At 37.3% G+C, this 25673-nt stretch overlaps 2 protein-coding genes across 9 annotated transcripts in view; one reads left to right on the top strand and one right to left on the bottom strand.

Annotated features, from left to right (window-relative positions):
• Positions 1–22285, bottom strand: part of PCNX4 (pecanex 4) — a 29821-nt gene extending 7536 nt beyond the window's left edge. For 4 of the 5 annotated variants that reach the window (XM_037503454.2, XM_054690810.1, XM_037503453.2 and 1 more), the window contains exons 1-10: positions 22108–22285; positions 17058–17799; positions 14381–14560; positions 13773–14287; positions 13413–13513; positions 13174–13296; positions 11821–12181; positions 2847–2950; positions 1295–2334; positions 770–956 (exon numbers count right to left, since the gene is read on the bottom strand). In XM_037503454.2, coding sequence (XP_037359351.1) covers positions 770–956; positions 1295–2334; positions 2847–2950; positions 11821–12181; positions 13174–13296; positions 13413–13513; positions 13773–14287; positions 14381–14560; positions 17058–17746 — 3300 coding nt within the window. In that variant the 5' untranslated portion in view covers positions 17747–17799; positions 22108–22285. Of the gene's footprint in view, positions 1–769; positions 957–1294; positions 2335–2846; positions 2951–11820; positions 12182–13173; positions 13297–13412; positions 13514–13772; positions 14288–14380; positions 14561–17057; positions 17800–22107 lie in introns of those variants that run through there. The other variant, XM_037503455.2, reaches the window with a different exon arrangement.
• A 141-nt stretch (positions 22286–22426) lies between these two features.
• RTN1 (reticulon 1) overlaps positions 22427–25673 on the top strand; it is a 325955-nt gene continuing 322708 nt past the window's right edge. The window contains exons 1-2 of one of the 4 annotated variants that reach the window (XM_054690792.1): positions 22427–22724; positions 24649–24778. The gene's annotated coding sequence lies outside the window, so the exon portion shown is untranslated. Of the gene's footprint in view, positions 23409–24648; positions 24779–25673 lie in introns of all 4 variants that reach the window. The other 3 variants (XM_054690791.1, XM_054690799.1, XM_054690793.1) reach the window with 3 other exon arrangements.

Below are 25673 nucleotides of genomic sequence, written 5' to 3'. Positions count from 1 at the left end.
ACTAAAATTTTTTTTTATATATTTCTTACATCATTTTTCATTTTTGCACAAGGTGTGCATTTTCATCTTGGTTATATTCCCCATACAATTGCACCCCCCTTATTTTGACCCCAATCCCTCCACTCCCTGCCCCCCCCCCCCGCCATAGTGTGTCTCTGGTTTATATATGCTGGGATCATGCTCAGTGAAATAAGCCAGAAAGAAAAAGAAAAATACCAGATGGTCTCACTCATAGCAGGAGTTTAGAAAACCTAAATAAAGGACTACACTTGATACTTTATAAGCAATGAGAAAAAGCACTAAATCTTAGGGGAAAAATCATCACTTATTTTCACCCATCAGATTTGCTTCAAATAGAATATATAGATGTCAACAAAAGAAATACTTGGCCATTTACAAATTAATTTTTCTTCTAGGAATCAAATCCAAAGTGGTAATTTATACACTTGAATTTGGGATAGGAATACAACCCGTTTAGTCAAATATGCTACCGTGAAATACATATACTTGGCTATCTTACAGGTAAGTTACTATACAGTGGCTACACAAATTTTTTTATCAGCTATGAGATTTGTAAAAAATAAATGAATCATTTTAGGATTGGACTATGTTGGCCATAAATTCATGATAATACATGCCTTAGAATGTAATTAATATATCCTTATCTAGAATGTTATAACTCTACCATTTAGTTCAAACACTTTATAACTGATTTTCATTATTAAAGGTTAATGTATGAAAATGTTTTAAAAAATATTTTTAACCTTACCATATTAGGATCATACCCCAGAGAAAACAAATAGGGTTTTTCTTGTAAAATTGCTTCCTTCCACTTTTCATCAGATGTCAAACCAATGTACCAGTCACTTTCATATTCCTCAAGGTAGGTAGTCATCTCTTTAAAGTCTTCTATTGGACCTAAACTTGCTTTATCAATCATCAGTTTCAGAGCATATCTGAAAAATGGAGGAACAAAGAATTTTAGATTCTGTAAATCACATTGCCAGATGAAATAGATTTGTTCAATAAACATTTTTAAGACACTGTACTGAAATCATGCATATTTCAGATAAAAAGATGAGGGAAAAATGAATGCAGTAAAAGAAAAATAAAACAAGGAAGTACAAATTAATGTGCTCAATATAATGATATATACTAAGATTTTTTTTTTTTCATTTTTAGGAAAATGATTATTTTTTAAAGTTAAAAATGAAGGCGTATTTTCAGTTACATATAAAAAACCCCTACATTTTCCTGCCCTTGCTAAAATGTACATGTAATAAAAAGGAATTACCTGAAAGCTTTCAGGGTTAGCTGGAACAATTCAGGTTTTTCTGTGAGCCAATCCAAGGCAACAGACCAAGGCAAAACACCATTGTAAACTCTCAAAATATGACCAGGACTAGGAACCATATTGTCTATTCCAAATAAACTAAAATAACAAGTCATTACTGCGTGAACATAAAAGTCTTTTAAAACTCTGTCCTTTGCAATTTCTTCTAGTACATTTGAGGCATTTTCTTGTGAATGAAAGCATTCCAACTGCCTTAAAACAAATTGGTACCAGTCTTCTGGAAATAATGAACTCATCTCTCTCATTTTGGAATTAGGCAAACAGTTAGATGTCCATTCTTCAGGTAAGCTTAACAAGTGAGAATGAGAACAACTGAACTCCATGAGAGGGATATATACCATGTCTTCTTGTTTTCCTTTGTCAACAGCAGGATATCCCAATATGACTGTTTTATAAAGATTGTTTTCAGGAACTGTGCCTATAGAATGGTTATCAACTATCTGTGAGTTAATGGATCCTGGAATAGGCAAATTTATACTAGGGAAACCTTTCAATTGATTTTTTTCTTCTTTTCCTTTTTGAATAGTTGGCTCATCACCAAAAATATTATCATCAGACCAGTCATCAAAATTTTCTGAATTTAAACTATCTGTGTCATCTGAGGATTGGGTGTGTGGTGAAGTGTTCAGAGCAGGCAGGATTATGAGAGATGCTTTCCCTTTATTTTCAGTGTTGAGGACAGTCTCCTGCAGACTTGGCCTTCGGGAGCAGTACTGAACAAGTATCCACACAAGTACTTTCACAAGGTCACCTTTAAATTCTTTTAAGTTATCATGAGAATCAATTATCCCAGATAAGACATTCCGGGCATCAGAATATGTTTTCACAGGCAAAACAGTACAGGGTGTCAAGATATTTCCAAAGTGTTCGTTAATGGAACATACTCCTACATATTCTTCTTGTTCAAAGGCACTTTCAAAAACTTCATCAACTTTTTGTGCTTCAGCTGTATGACAGGATGTCTCTTGTAATTCTAACCCCTAAAGAGGAAACAAAAAATACTTGGGCTTATGATCATTTATTTTGCAGAGAAAAGCAAGTAGTTTTGAAAATTTCCACAGAGCTCTAAAAATATGAAAAAAAAAAAATTCTTTAACTCAAGAGCTACACCTTAAGGTCAAATTTAATGGCACTTAATACTTTGATAAGAAACAATGCTACCATTTTAAAAGAAATTATAATATTTCACTAGAAATTGGAGTTAAAAAACATTACTGAGTCACATTTTTGAGATCCTCAATTAGATAAGGATAAAAGGACAGGAAGAAAAAGAGACAGATATTTCATTATGTTCTATTATGTTCTATTCTACAATCAATATTAGCCTACTATTAATATGTGCATATGGACATATACTATTAAAGTACTTAGGCATTTGCACAATTAAAAGGACTTTTTTTTTCAAACTGAGTTATTAAATATTTGATGTGTACATATTAGGTAAAATTTATGCATCTACTATAAAAATGCGAGGTTTCAAATGCACATTGACCTTAATGTTAATACAGCAGTAAGAATAGCCATGTTCTAAAATCATTATCCATATTAAACGATCCTGAAAACGGCCCAAGTAATGAGATCCAGGTAAGAGGAGACCTAAAAAAAATTAGAAAAACAAAGGAATTCATTGTTCATCTTGTTTTATTTTATCAAGTGAATCTTCAAAATTGATAACACACTTGGAGCTGATCTGTAACTCCTTCCACCCTTTATTATGTCAAGAATAGAAACAACTATTCATTGCATATCGTGAGGCATTAAATTAAGCTCTTTACAAAAGAATGGTTGGAAGAGAAAAGTTATAGTTATTACAAGAATATAAGGATTTTTTTTCCAGAGAAACATCAAATTATTACCTGCTATATAAAATCCTAAATACCCATTAACCATATTAGTAAAGTATTAAATACATAAAACAATTTCACATCAATGATTTAAAACATTTTGTGGTGTTAAAAATTTACATGAAGTGCTACTTACCCATAATGTACAAACATTTAGAACTTAGTTTTTCTTTTAACATTATGTTGCTGAGATTTGCCCATGTTGAAGGCAAACAGCTCAGTCATTCATAATTGCTGTTGAGAAGTCATTGCATGCATTTAGCTGAATTTGAATATTCATTTCCCTGCTAACAGACATTTCCTATGTTCCCAATTTTCACTATTATAAATATTGCAACAGAAATTATCTTTGTGCAAGTATGTTTGTACAAGTATGCTTGTACAGAAAGAGTAACAAAACTATTATTATCTTTTGAAAGATCTGTTTTTCAAAGTTGGCCTTTGGCATATAGGAACTTGTATTTCAAGAGTTCTTACTACCCAAACTGGGAAAAAGTTTATGTTTGTGCTTAATGTGTTCAAACGATGAAGTTCACGTTAAACTTGCTTTCTTTTGGGGAGTCTAGATTTTTGGTACATGCTAGGCACAGGGTGCTACATACCAGCTCCTGAAAAAAGCTTCAGATATTGAGTCTTAAATGAGCTTCCCTGATAGTCACTTATCACCCAAGTTGTTACAGTGTGTTTCTGGGGAATTAAGCACATTCTGTGTGATTCCACTGGGAGAGGTGGCCTGGAATCTTATACCTGATCTCTTACTCCCTGTGAGTTTTCCCTTCACTGGTTTTGTTCTGCATCCATTTCTTATAACAAATTTTAGCCATGAGAATAACTGCACACTGAGTCCTGTGAGTCCTCCCAGTAGATCATCAAATCTGGGAATGGTCTTGGGGACTCCTACAATAAATGTGAATGAGTTTCTCTAGAAATGCAATCTAAATCCTAACCCCTGGGCTGTGTGATATGTAAATCTTTACTCACACAAATACTCTTTAAGGTGGTTATATGAATTTAATTCCCTGCCAACAGGACTTGAGATTCCTTTTTCCCATGCCCTAGTCAATTTTTGACAATATTCAACTTTTTACATTTTCACCAGATGTTTGTTAGATATTACCTCACCCCTCCTTTCATCTCCCTACCAGGAATAATGTACTTCTTAGTTGAATGTAATTGATTTGATAATACAGTATAGCTTCTATCTAACTGTTAAAGTATTTATTATTTAAGATGTCAGTTTACCCTCACAGGTATTTTAAAAACTAGCATTGCGTTATATAATAAAAAATTAATTAGAACTGGAAAAAAGTAACAGTGTAGAATAGTCCCCAAAAGCGTTATTCAAAACGAATACTAGAGGGCGGAGCAACATGGCGGCGAGGAGACGATGCGAGTAAGATCTCCCATTAAAAAAAGTTAATAAGGAGGAAAAGCGGCAGGTTCCAGTGAGAACTGGGACATGGAAGATAAACAGGTGACTCCAGCAAACTGCCTGAAGAAGAAAGTTGCCATAAAAGAGGACCAGAAGGGAGGAAAGCACAGAACCCTGCTCTCCTCCCCCGCCCACAAAGTCGGCACTCTCCGACCGGCAGAGAGGAGGAAAACAACAAACTAAAACGACCAACAAGAACAAAGGACGCAGCAAGTGGGACTGTGAGTGGAAAGGAACTATTGCAGCCACCACACCCCGTGAACGGGAGCCGTGGCGGTGAGCGAACGGCTCCGGGCGCCATTGGAGAACAAAGAGACTCTGGAGGAGGCCTGGCAGAAAAGCGGAGCGCTTGGCGCGCTTGAAAACCAAACGCGGATCGGGATCGAGGCTGCCCAGGTCCCCGCGCCTGCGACCTAGGCTTGCAGGGAGACGCGCGGAGGCCCTCACTGAGGTGAAAGTCCCTCACTGAGTAAGCAGGAACCAGGCGCCCAGGCACGGGAGCGGGTGCAAAAGGCGCCATTCCCGCGCCACTGAACTGGGCTACAGCCCACGTCCTGGACCTGAGGGCTTTGGAACTGAGACCCGGGGCACGAAATTTGGGGCGTGGGTTCTCCACGACGGGGGGGGGGCACAAGGCAGACACAGCACCCAAAAGCCATTGAGGTTTACCCTACCATTCTCACTCTGTTCCCTGTCCCACGGGGGGGGGCGTCGAAAAGCAGCCCCCCAAGGACAATAGGAGAGATCTCTGGCGCCACCTAGCAACCAGAAAAAAAAGTCACTAACACCCCATAGAACAGGGAAATTTCTTAAGAAAAGACTTCTTGAAAAGGGCAGAAGGCTTCTGGAGGACCCAGTGGCCAGCTGGGAAGTTAGCCCACGCCAGGCCCCTTCCAACCAGCAGTCTGAGCCCACAGAGGGAGAAGGCACCCATGTCCGGGGCAGACCGGGCGCGCAGAAGAGTGTGCCTGAGACTGGATGCACAGGGACTGCGTCCCGCTTTGCCATTTTAGATCAGGGACATTTCTTCAGTAAAGACTGCCTAAAACCAGCAGAAAGCTCCCCCAGAAGCCAGAGATGGCTCCTGGAGGAGCCAGAGGGGAGCGGAGAAGTTCACCCAAGATGCCGGCCAGTCCGAGCAACACAGTGTCCCAATGCATACGACAAATTAGAAAACAGACAGTAGGGAGTAGAAGAACCACACGCAAACTAACAACTCCTCAGGAAAGAAGCACACCACAAAAAGAAAACCACCCCCCAGATTGCAACGACAGTAACTTGGAAGAACTTCTGAGCCTTCCAGAAAGAGAATTTAAAATTGCCATGATTAAAAAAGTGACAGAAGTCATAAAGGAAAACAATGATCAGAAGAAGGAAATTGAGTCCCTAAAGAGGGAAAACAATGGTCAGAAGAATGAAATTGAGTCCCTAAAGAGGGAAGTAAAAGAAATGCAGGAGATCAAAGAATTAATGGAGGAACTAAAGAACTCTGGGAAAAGCAATGAAAGCAGAATAGATGAAATGGAAGAACCAATAAGTACTCTTGAAGACACAGAAATAAAAAGAACCAAAACAGAAAAGGAAAGAGAAGTACGAAGGAAAAAGAACGAAGAAAGACTTCGGGAACTATCTGACTCCATGAGGAAAGGAAATATAAGAGTTATAGGAATCCCAGAAGGAGAGGAGAGAGATGTAGGAACAGAGAAAATATTCCAGGAGATAATTGAAGAGAACTTCCCAAATGCGAAGAAGGAGCTGAAAATTGATATACAAGAAGCAAGAAGAACACCAAACTTCGACGACGAAAGGAAAAATACAGCAAGACACATAATAGTAAAGCTCCCAAGAATCCAGGACAAGGAAAAAATAATGAAGCTGACAAGAGGGAAGAAACAGATAACATTCAAAGGAAAACCAATCAGGCTGACATCAGACTTCTCTGAAGAAACACTACGGGCAAGGAGAGAGTGGAGGGACATAGTCAACAGATTCCAAGAAAACAGATGCCAATCAAGAATACTCTATCCCGCAAAGCTCTCCTTCCTCTATGAAGAAAGAATAAGGACCTTCCCAGACAAACAGAAACTCCGGAATTTCATTACGACTAAACCCCCACTCCAAAAAATACTACAAGGAATCCTAAAGCCAGAACCTCAGAGGGACGAATAACAACGAAAGAAGACCAAAAAAAAAAGTTATTAAAAGAATAAATAAAATCAAAGGAAAGACAAACACAATGGCAAATACAGATGCTAACATATCAATATTAACTCTAAATGTAAATGGACTAAACTCTTCAATAAAAAGACACAGAGTTGCAGCCTGGATTAAGAAACAAAACCCAACCTTTTGCTGTCTCCAGGAAACACATTTAGCTACAAAAGATAAAAATAGGCTCAAAGTTAAAGGATGGAAAACAATCCTACAAGCAAATGGACCAAAAAAGAAAGCAGGAACAGCTATACTTATATCAGATAAAACAGACTTCAAACTCAAAAAAATAAAAAGAGACCCCAATGGTCACTGCATTATGATCAAGGGACAATACTTCAAGAAGAAATAACACTCATTAACATATACTTACCAAACGAAGGAGCACCAAAATATATCAGACAACTGTTGTCCTCTCTGAAAACAGACATCAGAGAAAACACATACGTAGTGGGAGACTTCAACACACCACTATCAACAATGGATAGATCAACAAGAGAAAAAATAAGTAAAGAAACTAAAGTTCTAAATAAGGACCTAGAGCATATGGGCTTAACAGACATCTATAGAACACTAAACCCAAAAAAAACGGAGTACACATTTTTCTCAAGCGCACATGGATCATTCTCCAGGATCGATCACATACTGGGGCACAGGACAAACATCAACAGATACACCAAGATTGAAATCATACCAACCATCTTTTCTGACCATGAAGGCATCAAACTAGAAATAAACCATAAAAAGAAGGCAAGGAACTATCCTACCTCATGGAGATTAAAAACCACACTACTGGAAGACCACTGGACTAACAAGGAGATCAAAGAAGAAATTAAAAAATTCTTTGAATTAAATGACAAGGAGGACACCAATATCCTAAATGTATGGGATGCAGCAAAAGCAGTAATAAGAGGAAAATATATAGCAATAGAAGCTCACATCAAAAAACAAGAAAGAACTCAAAGAAACAACCTAATCTCGAAGCTCAGAGATCTAGAAAAAGAACAACAAAAAAACCCCAAAACTAATAGAAGAAAAGAAATAATAAAAACCAAAGCAGAAATAAATGAAATTGAAACTAAAAAAACAATCCAAAAGATCAATGAAACCAAGAGTTGGTTCTTTGAAAAAATCAATAAAATAGACAAACCCCTAGCCAGGCTCACAAAGGAAAAAAGGGAGAAAGCACAAATAAACAGGATCATAAATGAAAGAGGAGAAATCACAACGGACACAGCAGAAATCAAAAGAATAATCAGTAACTACTATGAACAGTTATATGGAAACAAGTTCAACAATCTAGAGGAGATGGACAAATTCCTACAACTCTACAATCACCCAAAGCTAGATAGAGAAGAAATAGAACACCTAAACAGACCAATTACAAGCAGCGAAATTGAAATGGTAATCAAAAACCTCCCCAAAAACAAAAGCCCAGGACCTGATGGATTTACAAATGAATTCTACCAAACATTCAGAGACGAATTAGTGCCTATCCTTCACAAACTCTTCCAAAAAATTGAGAAGGAAGGGACAATACCAAACACGTTCTATGAAGCCAACATTACACTAATACCAAAACCGAATAAGGACAACACAAAAAAGGAAAACTACAGGCCAATCTCCCTAATGAACACTGATGCAAAAATCCTCAATAAAATTTTAGCTATCAGAATCCAACAATGTATCCATAAGATAATTCACCACGACCAAGTAGGATTCATTCCAGGGACACAAGGATGGTTTAACATCCGAAAATCAATCAATGTTATCCAACACATCAACAAAAAGAAATATAAAAACCATATGATAATATCAATAGATGCTGAGAAAGCTTTCGACAAAGTGCAACACCCATTCATGATAAAAGCCCTTGAAATTCTTGGGATACAAGGAACATACCTCAACATCATAAAGGCCATCTATGACAAGCCAACAGCCAGTATCATTCTCAATGGTGAAAAGCTGAAAGCAATTCCATTAAGATCTGGAACAAGACAAGGATGTCCACTCTCACCACTGCTTTTCAATATAATACTGGAAGTCCTAGCCAGAGCAATAAGACAAGAGAAAGACATACAAGGAATCCAAATAGGAAAAGAAGAAGTCAAACTATCACTATTTGCAGATGATATGATAATATACATAGAGAATCCCAAAAACTCCACAGAGAAACTAATTCATCTCATCAATCAATTCAGTAAAATGGCAGGATACAAAATCAACACGCAAAAGTCAGTAGCCTTCCTATACACAAACAATAAATCTGAAGAAGAAGAAATAAAAAAAAAACATCCCTTTTATTATCAAAACAAAAAAAATCAAATATTTGGGAATAAATCTAACAAAAAGGTAAAGGACCTATACAAAGAAAACTATAAAACACTGTTAAAAGAAATAGAAGAAGACACAAAGAAATGGAAAGACATCCCCTGCTCATGGATTGGAAGAATAAACATTATTAAAATGGCCATCCTACGAAAAGGAATATACAGATTCAGTGCTATTCCAATCAAAATTTCAATGTCATTCTTCAAAGAAATAGAACAATTATTGATGAAATTCATATGGAATCACAAAAAACCCCGAATAGCCAAAGCTCTCCTGAAAAAAAGAGAAGGAAATGGAGGCATCACACTCCCAGACTTCAAACTATACTACAAAGCCATAATCATCAAAACTGCATGGTATTGGAACAAGAACAGACATACAGACCAATGGAATCGAATAGAAAATCCAGAAATAAACCCACAGATTTATGGTCAACTAATCTTTGACGAAGGAGCAAAGACTATGCAATGGAGCAAAGAAAGTTTGTTCAATAAATGGTGCTGGGAAAACTGGGTTGCTACATGCAAAAGAATGAAGCTTGACCACTACCTCACACCATACACAAAAAATCAACTCAAAATGGATTAAAGAACTAGACATAAGACCTGAAACCATAAAATACATAGAAGGAAATATAGGCGAAACACTACGTGATTTGCATATCAAAGGCATCTTTACAGACACATCACCCAAAGCAGTGATAGTGAAGACAAAGATAAACAGCTGGGACTACATCAAATTAAAGAGCTTCTGCACAGCAAAAGAGACAATAACAAAAACAAAGAGAAACCCCACCAACTGGGAGAACATTTTTGCACACAACACTAATGATAAAGGACTGATCACAAAAATCTGCAAAGAGCTGATGAGACTCAGCAACAACAAAGAAAATAATCCAGTCAAAAAATGGGCAGAAGAGCTAAAAAGAAACTTCTCTGAAGAGGAAATGCAAATGGCCAACAGACATATGAAAAAATGTTCAACATCACTTGTAATCAGGGAAATGCAAATCAAAACTACCATGAGATACCATCTTACAACAGTGAGAATGGCACATATTAAAAAAACTAGCAACAGCAAATGTTGGCGAGGGTGTGGAGAAAAACGAACTCTTCTACACTGTTGGTGGGAGTGCAAACTGGTCCAACCACTATGGAGAGCTGTGTGGAGATTTCTGGACCTTCTAAACATAGAGCTTCCATATGATTCAGCAATTCCACTCCTAGGTATTTACCCAAAGGACACCGAAACATCAATTCCAAAGAACACCTGCACCCCTATGTTTATAGCAGCACTATTTACAATAGGTAAGCTTTGGAAACAGCCCAAATGCCTAAAAATAGATGACTGGATCAAGAAGATGTGGTACATATACACCATGGAATATTACTCAGCATTCAAAAAAGATAAACACATGCAATTTGCAGCAACATGGATGGCGCTGGAAGGGATCATGCTCAGCAAAGTAAGCCAAAAAGAAAAAGAAAAATACTGGATGGTCTCACTCATAGCAGGAATCTAGAAAACTTAAATAAGGGACCAGGAAAATGAATAACTATAAGAAAGTGAAAATCAAAATCAACAAAAAACTATGAACCAGAGACACTTTTTGTGGGGGGGGCGGGAGGGGAGGGATTGGGGCCAGAATGGGGGGTTTGCAATTGTATTGGGGAATATAAAAATAAAATTTATTATTAAAAAAAAAAAAAACAAACAAACCTATGACAAATTCCTTTTCATATAAAGCCTAATTTGTTACCCAGGAAAAAAAAAATGAATACTAATTAATGATTATTTGTAAACAATTTGTACTACAAAGATAAAGTGTTTCCTAAATTATCTCACATAATAGAAAATTAGAAAAGCATAACTCAAGTAAGCATTTGATTAAAACTTTTATTTTAAATTGCTACTCTGCTTGGTATTAGTTTGCCAGGAAGGTACTAGACATTTCTAAAACAAATTTCAGGGGCTAAAGCATTTGGTAGGAGACAATACACTTTTGACATCAGCTTGTACCTTATTGAAAGCTAGCCTTGAGAAGTATAATATAGTTGATTTTAGTAAATACACAATGAAATTATAAAACTATCTAAAATTAGTTCATTCTTGTCAAAAATGTATTTTCTTACTCATATTTGCACAGCATTTCATTTTTGGAGGTTACTCATCATTAACCAAAATTTTTGTTATGCCCTGTCACTGGTCAGACTATTTAAATTGAAATACAACTATTAAGATATGAGTAAACTCTTTTAAGCTCTACAGTCTGACATTATGTAAAGCTAGTGTTCATTCTTTATGGCATTTACTTGACAATAAACTCCTTATACATTCACAGAAATTTTTGGAAATAAGATGTTATTATATTTCAATGGTGGGACGATAATCTGATTTTATTCAAGAAAATATTAAAAAAAAAATTGTCAAGTCACCTTACTGAAGTTTTTCGTTGGTATTTTTATTTTATAATTTTACCTCAAAATAAGTAACAGAGATATACTTCTATTTTATACATAGTCTTTCTGCATATACATCAAAGTATTTAAATGTGTATAGGACAGGATCAAGAGTTTTTCCTTCGTGTTCATTTTTTATACTTTCAATATATTATTGAGGATTTTCTTACGCACAATCCATTCACTTACCTAAACTTCCAGCTGCCATAGCAGACTGCAGTGCAGTGATCAAACTTGGGACCATCTGGTAGTAGTACATTGTATCTGCACACACACAGGCTGAGGCACCCACTGCTCCTGGCCAACTCTGATTTGGTCGGGGAAACCCCACCAAGAACAAAGGAAGGGTGAAGAGTGGAAGTAAGGGTGAAGAAAGAAGAGTAGAAAAAACTATGAAGATCAACACAAATGGTGAGAAGACAATGTTGAGTACACATAAACTGGTGGTTGATTTTCGACGCTTTTTCTCTGTCCATGATGCCAAAAGTACAGTCACAGCAAACTGCAATTTAGAGATGAATTGAATCAGACGATCACGTAGGATGCCAACCTGTAGAAGTATAAAATGACTTTTTTTTATTATGGAAGACTTTTCATGAAGTTTCATGGTCAAATCAAAATCACAAAGAGATAGCAGTTCACACCCACTAGGAATGATTATACTGAAAAAGTCAGATAATAATAAGTCTCAAAGACGGTACAGAGAAATTAGAATATTCATATATTGCTGGGTGGGAATAAAATAGTTCAACCACTTTGGAATAAGGTGTGGCAATATCCTGAAGTTTTAAATATAGTTACTTTACGACTGAAATTCCAATCCTAGATATATATACCCAAGAAAAATGTAATCATATGTCCACACAAAAGTTTGTACACAAATGTTCATAGAGCATTATTTGTAATAGTCAAAAAATAGAACTAACCCAGATGTTTATTATCTGATAAATGAATAAATCAAATGTGGTATGTCATGCTAAGGAATATTATTTGGCAATAAAAAAGAAGTGGGCATGAGTAAATTATATATAAAAGGGGTCAATTATATGGTTAAGGATGGAATTAGGCTTTTAGTAGTAAACTTAAAATTAGAATTTACAAATGTTGATTAATAATGATGTACACCAGAAACCTATGTTATTATAAACCAATGCTACTAAAAAATTGTTTAAAAAAGTCAAACACTGATACATGCTACAAATGGATGAACTCTGAAAAACATATAAATGAAAGGAACCAGATGTAAAACATCATTTATTATATACTTCTGTTCATGTGAAATGTCCAGAATAGGCAAATCCAGAGAGATTAAAAAGTAGGTGAGTAGTTGTTGGGGCTGGTTTGGGGGGTGGAATGGGATAGAGATTGGGAATGGGGAAAATTTGGTGATGTGTATGAGGTTTGGGATGTTGAAAATATTCTAAAATTAGATTGTGCTGATGGCTACAAATATCTAACTATATATCATTCAGCTGTATACTTTGAGTGAATTTTCTGGTATGTGAAATATATCTCAATAAGGCTGCTAAAACATATATTTACCAGTAAGAGTCTGATTCCTGTATCCAGGCTTCTGTTCCACCACATGTCTGTACTGGAGACAAACAAGTGTACTGCTGATACAATGACTGTCTCCAATAAAGCATTTTCTGTATTCTGCCATACCTACAGTACACAAATTATCTCCTTTATAAGGTAGAATTTTATCATGTAAGCAAACTATTAAACAAAAATCAGTTATTAGCAATAGGAAAATGATGATAAGCAAATATTAGGATTACCATTCTAAAAGCTCTTGTGAATCCAATGGAGACAGACACAGAATGGAGTTTTTGTAAGGAGCTGTCCAATGAAAGAAATGCTAGCACAGCAAAAGGTGACACTAAGAAAATAAAAAAAAAAAAAGACAAATTTAATAAAGGCAAAGTAACCCCATCCACCATATTTTATTTTGGCCACTGACTCTTTTATGAGCATATCTAAGTAAATTAATTTTTATAAACCCAATTAACAAACTAAAACATAAAAAAAAACTATACAGATAACATAAATATGGGCATTCTGTAACATTTTTGCACACAGGTTTGATTTTATCTTCCTACCTAGATTTAATACAAGATTAGGAGATTTTATCTTCCTACCTAGATTTAGTAAAATCCGTCTCACAACACCAATCTTCATGAGCCTTGTTTGCTTTTCTAAGAATAACGTCATGGTATGCACATCCTTTGGATAGAAAGGGTTTCGGAAAATTCCAAAGATATAGACACCTTGAATTTCTCTAAGTATCCACAGTATTGTAAGTAGTATTATCAAAAGATAGCTAACAACAGCCTGGGGATTGTTTTTGGAAATATTTGAGAAACCCGCAAAGTGATGCAGCAAGCTTGTCTCTAAGAGAGCCAAGACTAATATGGTAATGTAGAAAAGGCATTCCTTCCAAGTAAACTGTTTTTCTGAACCGATAGGTAAGGCCTTAGATTTGGTTCCAACTCGGGGTCCGATCACACTGTGTTTGAAGACAAAACCCATCTCTCTTAGGTTAAGACTCAGTAAGAATCCAAGTCCAGTCATGAAAAGAACCACACCAATAGTGCTGGGAATAAAATACGATATTACAGCTGTTCCAGCAGAAATGATGAACATTATTAATAACCTGCAGAGGAAAAAAAAAAAAACAACTTTCTTGAAAAGAGAAGATGTGTTTTAAGAATAAGTCACGTGTAATTTTAATATTTAAATTAATTACCAGAGGTGGGTTGACACAGATGAGCCTCCAAGGCCAAACTCTAAAAACTGTTCCATTGCCCATAAGAAAAGTGCATCGGGTGGGGGCAAAATCCCAAGTGCCCACAAAAAGGGTAAAAATATAAACAAAATATGTAAAATCTGGTTCATCTGTTCTAATGCTGGTATATTTACTATAAACCTATAAGAAAAAGAAAACAAAATCATGAAAACAATGTCTAGAAGAGGATATTTCTAGTTAAAAAACAATCCACACACTACCATACCCTTGCCTCAACAAAAGAACACTTACAGAATGCTCCTAATCCTGATTTGCAAAAGATCATAGAATGGGGGGGGTGGGGAGTAGAGAATGGGAATGGATAATAATTATTAATGTGTGCGAGATTTCTTTTGAGGACATTGAAAATGTTATGAAATTAGATAGTGGTGATGGCTGAAAATTCTAACTATATACCATTCAACTTTAAGTTGATGAATTTTGTGAACATTGTTCTTCCCCTGTACTAGCAACTATCCCTATTGTGTACAAATTTAGCATTTAAAGAATATGTGGATTCAAGTGTGGAAAAAAGTAATTAAAAGTAATTTACTGAATAAAACTGAATTTAGGGATTATAAAACTGAACAACTCATCCCAAGGCAAAAATATTTTTCCTCTGAATGTCCAAACCACAAAGGTAAATTTCTACCAATGATTCTTTTAGAATTTAAAATATTTACCAGTGATTCTTTTAGAGCTTAAAATGTTTAAATAAGAAATTGCAAGTAACTCTGCCAAGGGCAGAGTGCTTCCAAAATAAAATGGTAGGACAGGCATAGGCTGGAAATTCCCATTCTAAAAAGGAGAAAGAGGAAAGGAGGAAGAGGTGGCAGATTCCAAAGAAGTCCAAAGGTTAGCAAGGAGGATTCTATTAGATCTCAAGTCTCTTTGTTTTCCTACTCTGTCCTCAGCAATGTCACCCAAACATCTGTAGCTGGGGGTCCAGCCCCATTGCTTTGCAGGGTGGTACCAGCCCCAACTCCCAGCAGAGGACTTCTAGTTTGTTGAAACCAAGGGAATGCCCTGATAATCTCTCAAAGATTTTGGGAGTAATTTTTCCCTCTTGCTAAAAGAATAGTACATGTTTTAAGCCAAACTGTTCTATCACCCTCTTCCTGTCAAATCTAAGATACAGTGTTTGTTCGTTTTGTCTTTTCTCTATCCCCGCTCAGTTCAAACTGGCAGTGCTTCTGTTGGAATATCTCCATAAACTCTCTATTGAATAGTTTAATCATACCCTCAGTGTTCTTTTCAGAACATGCTTTCTCATTTTTGATATGAATAAGCCAGCAGTTTCCCAAAAATTTCAAGTTCTAGTTCCTTTCTACTTAGTTCCTTCTTTAATTCATTTCTCTTTTTTTATATTTTAATATAAGCAGCCAGGAGGAATCAAACTGTTCCTTCAATAATTTGCTTAGAAATTCCCTCAGCTATATATTCAATTTCCTCTGTATCAAGTTCCACTTTCCATAAAAAAATAGAAAACAGTTCAACCAAGTTCATTGCCAACTTAGAATAAGGTTTGTCTTAGCTCCAGTTAACATGGAAACTGCCTAAAACCTCACCAGAATTGCCCATAATGTCCATATATCTAGCAGGCACTTCAAATTCTACCACTTTCCACCCATTTTCCAGTTCCAAAGGCACTTTTCTACTTTTAAGTATTTGTTACAGGAGTACCTCTCCTCTTGGTATCAAAATCTTAGCCATCTTGGGCTGCCAAAACAAAATACCATAGACTGGACAGTTTAAACAAGAGATTTATTCTCATAGTTCTAGAGGTTAGAAGTCTGAAATCAGAGTGTCAACGAGGTTGGGTTCTGGTGAGAACTCTCTTCCTAACTTAAATAGAGTTGCCTCTGCTCTATATTAATAAGGTGAAATGAGAGCTCTCAAGCTCTCTAGTATTTCTTTATAAAAGGACACTAATCCCATCAGACTAGGGTGCCACCTCATTATCCTAATTACTCCCCAAAGACTCCATTTCCAAATACCATCACATTGGAGGTGAGGATTTTAACATATGAATTTTGAGGAGACACAAACATTCAATCCATAATATGTCTGTACATTTCTACCTAAACACTAACCCAGGAAAGAGAAAGTTGCAATCTAAGGAAACAGAGATAGCAAAGTCAGATTTAGAGAGACAAGCAAAAGAAATTATCGATCTTGTTATAACATTTTCTATTTTTCTTTTGTAGCAAAATGATTAAAAACCAACATTCTTCTATATAGTCATAACAAAATTAGAGATGTTATTCTAGTCACCTTAAATTCACTCAATCTGTGCATAATATTCATATGTATCAATATTAAACTCTTTATTTCTCCCTCATATGACAGTTCTATCTCTTTTCAGAGATTTCAGGCAGATTTTGTCATAGATTCATAGGCACTATTTAAAGCAAAACACAACATTGAAACTTTGTTCATTTTTCTTATCTTCAATAATTGAATTACTGCTTCAATGAATGAATGTCTAACAGAGATTAGTCCTCAGGTATTAAGCATCAAAACAACTGGTCACTCAATGGTTTGTTCTTGATGACTTTCATCTTTTAATAGTAATAAGAGCGCTTTTACTGTGCATGCTTAAAAAAAGCAAGTTATAAAGTATTTGACAGCTTATTACCTGTGTGCAAGATCTACGAAAACAAAGAAAAAAATATAAAGAGGTCTCATAAGAGGAGTGATTTCATAAGTATCCTGTGTTTGGAAAGTCGCAGTCTCCGTAGCTGTGTTTACAATTAATGAATATTCTGCTATACATAATGTCAACCATCCAAAAACAAATAGCAGAGCAGTGCCTCCCACACTGCTGTACAGCAATGTTATTCTGCTTGGGAGCAGATACCATGTTCCAAGACCACATACTAATCCAGCAAGAACAGAATGAAAAATTATATTGGCTATATATTTCTTGCCAGGAATTAGAAATTTGATAGTTTCAGCACCAGCACAACTTGTAAATTCATGTTCATCTTCCTCTGCCAAGATATCTGTAGTTAGCATTCTTTCTACTGTTACTGATTTGCTTCTGGCATATAAACTTGTGAGCTGGATGATAAATGCAGTTAAAAGCATTAGTCCACCTGAAAGTGCTGCTGTGTAATAGTCCTCCAGGATGCTGAATTGGTACAGAAGTGTTCCTATTCCACCCAACACCCATGGCATTAGAAAAAGGATAATTTGATTAACATATATGTAAGAAGGGGCACAATAGCCTAATTTGAGACGGGGGCCTCCAAGAATAGTTTGTGGAAAGCGCTTCAGAAAGAAGTCCTGTTTGTAATCATTCAGCAAAGGCACATCTGGACTCATTCTTCTCACTCAGTATTCTGAAAGTCACATCATCTTCTGTAACACAGCAGTCTCTAAGAGAAAGAAACAAGTCATTATGTGAAAATGTCATACTCAAAACACTGCAGGAAGGAGGGTCTCCTGATAACTCTATTTTATCTCCTTAGTTTGTTGTTTCAAGAGGATTTATTATAACTTTACTTCTCTGGCTTCTCCCCACTTTCTAACATAAGGTTGGCACAAAACAAGTTCTTGCTAAGTTATTTTACTTGAAAATAATCTCATACAGTATTAATTGATATAAGCTTTAATATGTAAATTAGATTTTAAGCTAATTCACTTTTTTAAGATTTCAAGGTTACAGGAAAGTTCAAAAAAGTCATTACTTTCAACTCAAATCTGCCAGTGATTTAACCAATCATTTTCTTGAGAGTTGGGTTGTTTGTTTTTTAACTTCTTCCTCTCTTACAAGAGTCTGCAACTTTATCTGTAAAGGGTCAGATAGTAAATATTTTAGGCTTTGTGGACCATGTGGTCTCTGTTACAATTATCCAAATAGGATGTCAGCCAGATTTAGCCTGTGGGCCTTAGTTTGCCAATCCTTACTTTATAAAATAAGGATATTCTCTTAATTTCCTTGAATTGATAGTGAAATTGAAATGGAAAACAGAAACAGAAATACTAAGTTATTATTAACATTGCTTAACAATTATAATGAATTCATGATTTTCTAGTAATCTAAAAGTCAAATCCTGCTAAAATAGTAGCATTTCAGAAAAAAAAAAAAAAAAAACCACTGGAAGCTCAACATGTAAAAGGAAGAGCAATGCACTGAAAATCAAAAATTTTCAGCTGCCAGAATAGATGCTTATTGTTAGCTATGCTACCTCAGGCAAGCTGCTTCATGATTCAATGTTTAATTTTTCTGTTGTCAATTACCAAAATCTATCAGAATTAGTAAAGTATGAAATGATAATAGGACCTATCCATGGTTTAGTTTATTTTCATTGAAAGGCCCCCAAAGTGTAAGTATCAAGTAAGAAGGATTATCTTCAACTTTTCTTTTTCCTGGCCTATACTCAGCAGGTTAATCTGAAAAACAGTTGTCTGACATAAGATAAGCTAGCAAAGTTAGTACCTCGGGGACAATACGTTGGGCTAGAAAACAAAAATTAAGTTTAAAGTCATTTTCATCAAAACACATCTATAGATGAATAGAATAGAATAGAATAGAATAGAATACCCAGAAAAAACCCTTTCATATGCAGTCAGATATTTGACAAAGGTGCCAAGGAAAGACAGTCTTTTTGTAACAAATGAGACTGGGAAAACTAGGAATCCTCATGCAAAAGAATAAACTCTGACCTAACACCATATACAAAAATTAACTCAAACTGGATCAAGGACTTAAACATAAAACAATACTACTTTATTTTTTTAAAGATTTATTTATTTATGCATACAAGAACCAGGGTACAGGGCCAGATGCGCAGGACGGTGAGAGGATTCACCAGAGACAAAGTGGGGAGCAGAACAGGCAGACAGATCGAAATACACTGCTGAGGGGAGCAGCGGGTGAGACAGGAGAGGTCTGCCACGCCATGTGGGAATCTCCCTGGCCGGCCGAGAATCGAACCAGTGCTGCAGAGGCTGCAGACAGCTTCACAGCACTGCGCTCAACCCACTGTGCCACTGGGGAGGCCCAAAACAATACTACTTTAAAAGAAAACGCTGGACAAAACACCAAAAGTAAAGATAACAAAGGAAAAAATAAACAAATTGGACGTGAAAATTTAAAAACTGTGTGCATTAGAAGACACTATCAAGAGTACAAAGATAGCCACAGCTAGGACACAACATTTGCAAATCATATCTGATAAGGAACTAATATACAGAATATATAGAGAACTCCCAAAATTCAACAACAAAAATATAAGCAATCCAACTCAATGAAAAAGAAGCCAAATAGTTCTCCGAAGAAGACATATGAAGAATCAATAAGCACATGAAATGATGACATAAGATCAGCTATGGTTATCAGTCACAAAACAATCACTATGGTAATCATTTCAAAACTACAATTAGATACCACTTTACACATATGAGACTGGGTTCTACTATAAAAACATAACACAAGTGTTAGCAAGTATGTAGAAAAACTGGACCACTGTGCACTATTGGTGGCAATGTAAAAAGGTACACTGCCATGGAGAACAGTATGGTAGTTCCTCAAAAATAACAAAAATGAGTTACCATAAAATCCAGGAATTCCACATCTGGATATATGCCCCCCCCCCAAAATGGAAAGCAGAATCTCAAAGAGATATTTATATGCCCACGTTTACAGCAACATTATCCACAAAAACCTTAGTATTTGAAAAGAAACAAATTAGTCTATACCTGAGTACTCAAGATATAAAATAAGTTAATTCTCAGTGCTTTCTATAAAAATCACCTGTTACTACCAGAGCAGTTCTGAAAAGTACACACACGATTTTTTTTTTTTTTGATAGCCAAGTGGCTAGTGTTGAGGGCATTAGTAGGAATTCAGAAGTATTCTGATACTTCTGAAAATACTCTATGGGATCTTAACTAAAGGTCTTGCCATGGACAAAGAGCTAAATTCTTCGAGAGATTTTTTTTTTTTTAAAGATTTATTTATTTATTTATTTATTTATTTATACAAGCACTGGGTACAGTCAGAAGCGCGGGAAGGTGAGAGAATTCACCTGAGCCAGAGCGGGGAGCAGAGCAGGCAGACTGACGAAGTACACAGCTGAGGGGAGCAGTGGGCAGCAGAAGAGGTCTGCGCGCCATGTGGGACCCTCCTCTGGTGGCCGGGGAGCAGCCGGGGATCGAACTGGCGCTGCAGAGGCTGCGAGCAGCTTAGCAACCCAGCGCTCAACCGCTGAGCCACCAGGGAGGCCCAAGAGATTTTTGAAAGACATTTGGTGCTTAAAGATGAGAACTACATTTCATGCCACAGTTTACTGATCAGGTAGTAAGCACTATTCTCCTCCCCCTCTCCCCAACCAATGAAGAAACATCTACTAAGCACCTAAAGAGAAAGTCTCTTCTGGGATCTCTTATAAAATATAAGGCTATAAAAAAGAATGAGGAAATACATTGGCTATAACATGGATGAAACAAAGTGATAAGTGAAAGAAATCAGTCACAAAACAAAACAGATATGATCCTACTTATATGGAATGTCTAGAATAAGCAAATATATAAAGACAAAACAGATTAGTGATTGCCTAGAGCTGGTGGGGATAGGCAGAGGGGGCAGTAATAGTTAAGAGGATACTGGGCTTCTTTTTGGGATCATGAAAATGTTCTAATACTGATTGTAGTAGCAGTTGCACAATTCTATGACTACACTAAAAAGCACTGAACTGTACACTTTTAATGGCTAAATGAATGGAATTGGAATTATGTCTCAATAAAACTCTTAGGAAAGAAAAATAGACTAGTTACTAGTTACTACCTCGACCTGGTGGTAACTAGTTGGCATCTTTTTAAATAGAAAATTTAGGAGTAGTGGACAGATGCCCTAAACAGATGGCAATTAACTTAGAGTTTGGCTTTAGATGCTATGATAAAAGCTTGTAAATTTTGCATGGAGGCCAGGCAGTGGATACTCAATAACATAAAAGATGGTATTTACCATAATTGGAGGAATGGCTTATAAAAAAACACCTAATATACATGTAGACGAGAACTGATTGGTGTAGAGCAGAAAGTCAATTCAGAGGTCTAATAAATAACTTCTGATGGAATCAACTTCACTGAAGCAAATGCTGGTCCCTGACAGTGGGTTGTGGAGAGAGCAAGCAGATCACTGGAGAAAGCTATTCATGTTCACGGGGCAAAATGACCAATTGAGGCAAAAGGGGTTTACTTGGAGTTAAGGGGGAAAACTGTAGCTAAGAGGCACAGTTTGTAAACTTTAATGTAGTACAGGGCCATCTCTAAATCAAGAGTCAAAGGACCATTTTCCATTTCATTAGTGTCTCCTGGAAACAAAATGCTTAACTGGGGGGTTGCGAGGGGAGGTAGAGGTTTGCAGGGGGACAAAACAAAACAAAACACCCAAAAATAAAAACTCAAAATGCTCAACTCAAGCTAAAGACTTCTTTCGCAACAATTACAATAATGATACTTCTAATGACTGAGCTCATTTTAAGTTTTAGAAAAATGCAATAGTCTCACTTAAAAGGTTTTTATAAGGAAGAACGAGAAATCTGCGGCAGCTGAAACTGCAAGAAGGTGGATCTGCACAGGTCTGGAAATTAAGGAGAGGATGAAGACCCCAAGTAGGTGTACACAGCCTTGGAAATTAAGGAGAGGACGATATTCCTGGGTGTCGGGACCAAACGTACCTAGAGTCACCCGAGGGAAGAAGCGATGCGAAGGCATCCCGGGGACTGCATTTTTGCAGGAAAACCTGGAATGGGAGATCCCGCCGGCGAGGGTGCTGGCTGCGGCCGGAACGCTCAAGCTAAGAAGTTGTGGCGGCCGAAAACCAGCACACCACGGCCCCGCCCCGGCTCCGCGTTTCCATGGTTAACGTCAACTCCGGCTGGAGCACCAGGCGCGGAATGATGAGCGCACTCGGGGGCGGGCCCCGCGTCCGCTCGCCCCGCCCCCGGCCTGCCCAGGCTAGGCGGCGCGGAAGACATGCGCTTCGTTCGTTCCAGGCCTGTGCTGCCGTTGGCAATCGCCTGGACTGTGGCCTCGCCTTGGACCCCGATATGGTGGTCGCGGGAAGGGGTCCGGGCACTAGCCCTGAACTTTCCCCGGGGCCCTGCCCCTACGCAGAGCGTCGCTTCCCTGGTGACGTGACGCTCTTTCGCGGCGCACTTGTTCCCGGGCGGGTAGATGCGCGGCCGCCATTTTGCGAGCGTTAAGTCACCTGAGGTCTGGCAACTTTAGAGTGTTGTGGAACTCAAACCGTTCTGGGTCCCGCGACATCCGTGCTCTGTCACCAACAACGACGGTAATAAATGTTTTTAAGTGCTACGTCATACATCCTGTTCGACATGGAAGTTTTGGAACTGTATATACGTCCATTTCCTCGCCCCATTTTTACATTTTTTTCCACAAGTGGATTTGCGGTGGCCTTTTTATATATAAGGAACCAGAATGCTCATAATTGAAACATTATGCAAAAGTATCTGTTTGTTAATATAATAAGGAAACGTTCCCCGAGTCAAAAACAAAACAAAACACCTCGGCGGATTTACTAGTGGCACTCATTTCAGGGCCAGGAAAATCTACCAGGTTGCCACAAAGTCCCCAGTTTTGCTGGAGTTATAAAGTTATCCAAGTGGCCCGCGTCCACCGCCTCCATTTCCTACGATTTTTTATTTCTCCCCTTTGTTCTGGGCACCTTCCAGATAGGGGGTTGGAAGCCCGCGGGGCGGCCCTTGAGAGCTTTAAATTGGTCTCAACTGATTTAGAGGCTCGTGTAAGGAACGTTGAAGCCAGTTTGTTTGGTACCAGGGCACCTGTCTTTCTCCAGGGGACTGATACCCTCGCCATTCTGTATACTTGGGCTCCTGAGTGACAGGAGGAGGAAGGGTTTTTTGTTGTTTTTTTTTTCTTCCAAATTGTTGATTGTTTTTCAGGCTTTCTTAGACGTGATGGCGTAGTTTTTCATTTTTAAATTTTGCTAATTGAGGTAAGGTTGATTTACAACACTGTGTTTTAGAGATAACAGATTCACACCTCTGCAAAGCTAAGTTATCACACCAGGATCACCAAAGCCCCAATGATCCATCACAGCCATTGGGTCCCCTCCTTTCATTGCCCATCCCTACTGCCCCCCTAGCCCCACCCTCATTGGTGGTAATCTCAGTTCTGCCGACAGATTTCAAAGGTTTGTTTTCTCTGTGCTATGGTTTGTTCCTTTATATTTCATGAGTGAAATCATCTGGTATTTTTCTTCCTCCTGACTTATTTCTGCTTAGCATAATCCTCTCAGTAATAAATCAGTTCTTAAGTGCTTAGGTTTTGAGGCCAGAATGGAAAAAGAATACTTGTGTTAATATTAAAAGGAAGTCAAGGCTTACTTTAAAAAAAGAAGCAGCAATAACTGCCCAGAGGAAAAAAATGTAGTTTGTTGAAAGCATTGTTAAGGAAAGCCTTGTGTGGTATCAACGATAGATACTTATGTTCAAAGACACAATTTACATGTAGAACCTTTCTTAGTTCGGTGTGAACATAAATGTGCTCTTGGCCCATCTATAATGTTTCCCACTCTTTTAGGGAGGACAGTGATCAGTCATCATAGGGAGAGTACCACTTTAAACATCTTTGAAGCATTAACTGCTGCTAGTAACTCAGCGTGCTGTGCTTAAGAGTAGAGGTGCTGGGATCGGAGCCTGCTTGGAACCCTGACGCCACCCCACATCTATCATCAGTGTCATCTTGGTTTTACTTAATCTCTGGTGCTCAGTTTCCATATCTTGTACAATAGTGCTGATAATAAAGACAGAATTTACACTATGGCTGTTGTGCCGATTGGATGACATCAAATGATTGTAAATCTCTTAGTGAGAATAAGCTGTTATCTTTATGCAGAGAGGCTGTCACCCAGATACAACCAGGAGGAATCTTTTTTGGTTGTTGAAATACCAGATGCAGATATTTGTTTATTAAATTCTTTTCGAATAAAGTTACTTTTGCTCTTTCTTAGAGTAAAATTACTAAGGCTCATGGCACAAAGTCTTCGGTTACTTTTGGATAAAACATTCATTTAACATCTGTTGACAAAATGGATGCTCTTTGGCAGGCACCACATTAATTGCTACACATGTAACCTTAAGTAAAATATGATCCCTCTCCTCAGGGTATTTACCAAAATATGGCTTGGAAGAACAATAAGGACCATTAGTAATTGCAATGTATGTGATAAACAGATGTGCACTGGAGCTACAGAAACAGAAGAGGAATACAGAAATCATTCTGGGGAACTAAGGAAGGCTGTGGTCTGGTTTTAAAGACAAGTAGAAGTTAGCTGGATGAAGATGTGGGAGAGAGGTATTTCAGGTAGGAAACATTCATTCATTCATTCATTCTTTTAAAAAATGCACAGCACATACAATGAGGTGCCTTATGTACCTCATTTAATTTTAACCTTATGAAATAGTTTGTTTTCATAAGGAATCTGAACTTCAGAGAAGTAAAATAATTTATGAGATATGGGGTTTAGGACATACCTATATGTCCCCAAGATCCATATTTTTTTCTTCCATATTTTTGATTCACATAAAATAAAAATATCAAAAATCTGATGCTGCTTCTTCAGAGAGAATGTTTGCTGGGGCATTATGGCATACAGGTTTTGTGTAATGGTAGTGTGCCCATTTTCAGTTCATGCCAGTTACTCCTCTTTGCCCAAAAAATAAAAAAACACAAAAAAAACAAACACACACAAAACCCCAAACCCAATAAAAAACAATAGAACCCTCACTCCACCTCACTGCCCAGGGAGCAGTGACCAGAGGGCTATGAATATAATATGAAGAGCTGTAGCACAAGGTAGAGTTGTTTAAAGAAGAGGTGAAGTTGCCTCAGGGAATTAGGGAAGCCTAATTGCCTGTCTGGATGGAGTGGTAGAATTGTCAGATTGGGTAAATGATTGGGAAGGGGTGGGAATGGGGTGGAATGGTAAGGATACCATAGGAAAAAGGGAAAAAACTAATTTCTAAGCTGGGTAGAGAGAGTTTGAGGTGCCCTAAAATACAGGAGGAAGAATAGGTTTAGAAAGAAAGATAACCCACTTTGAAATATATGTATTTTGAGGGACTGGTAGAATATGTCCAGTTTGAAATACAGGATTGGACCTTAGGGGAAAGGTTGAGAGAGATCTGGGAGTATTTATTCTACATTGAAAAAAAAAATTGAAAGAAGATTGAAAGAGAATGTCCTGATTTATATCTTT

Source organism: Talpa occidentalis, unplaced genomic scaffold (assembly GCF_014898055.3).
Source record: "Talpa occidentalis isolate TD23 unplaced genomic scaffold, MPIMG_talOcc4v2.1 talOcc4.11, whole genome shotgun sequence".
Taxonomy (NCBI): Eukaryota; Metazoa; Chordata; class Mammalia; order Eulipotyphla; family Talpidae; genus Talpa; species Talpa occidentalis.
This window is presented reverse-complemented; position numbering and strand designations above follow the sequence as displayed.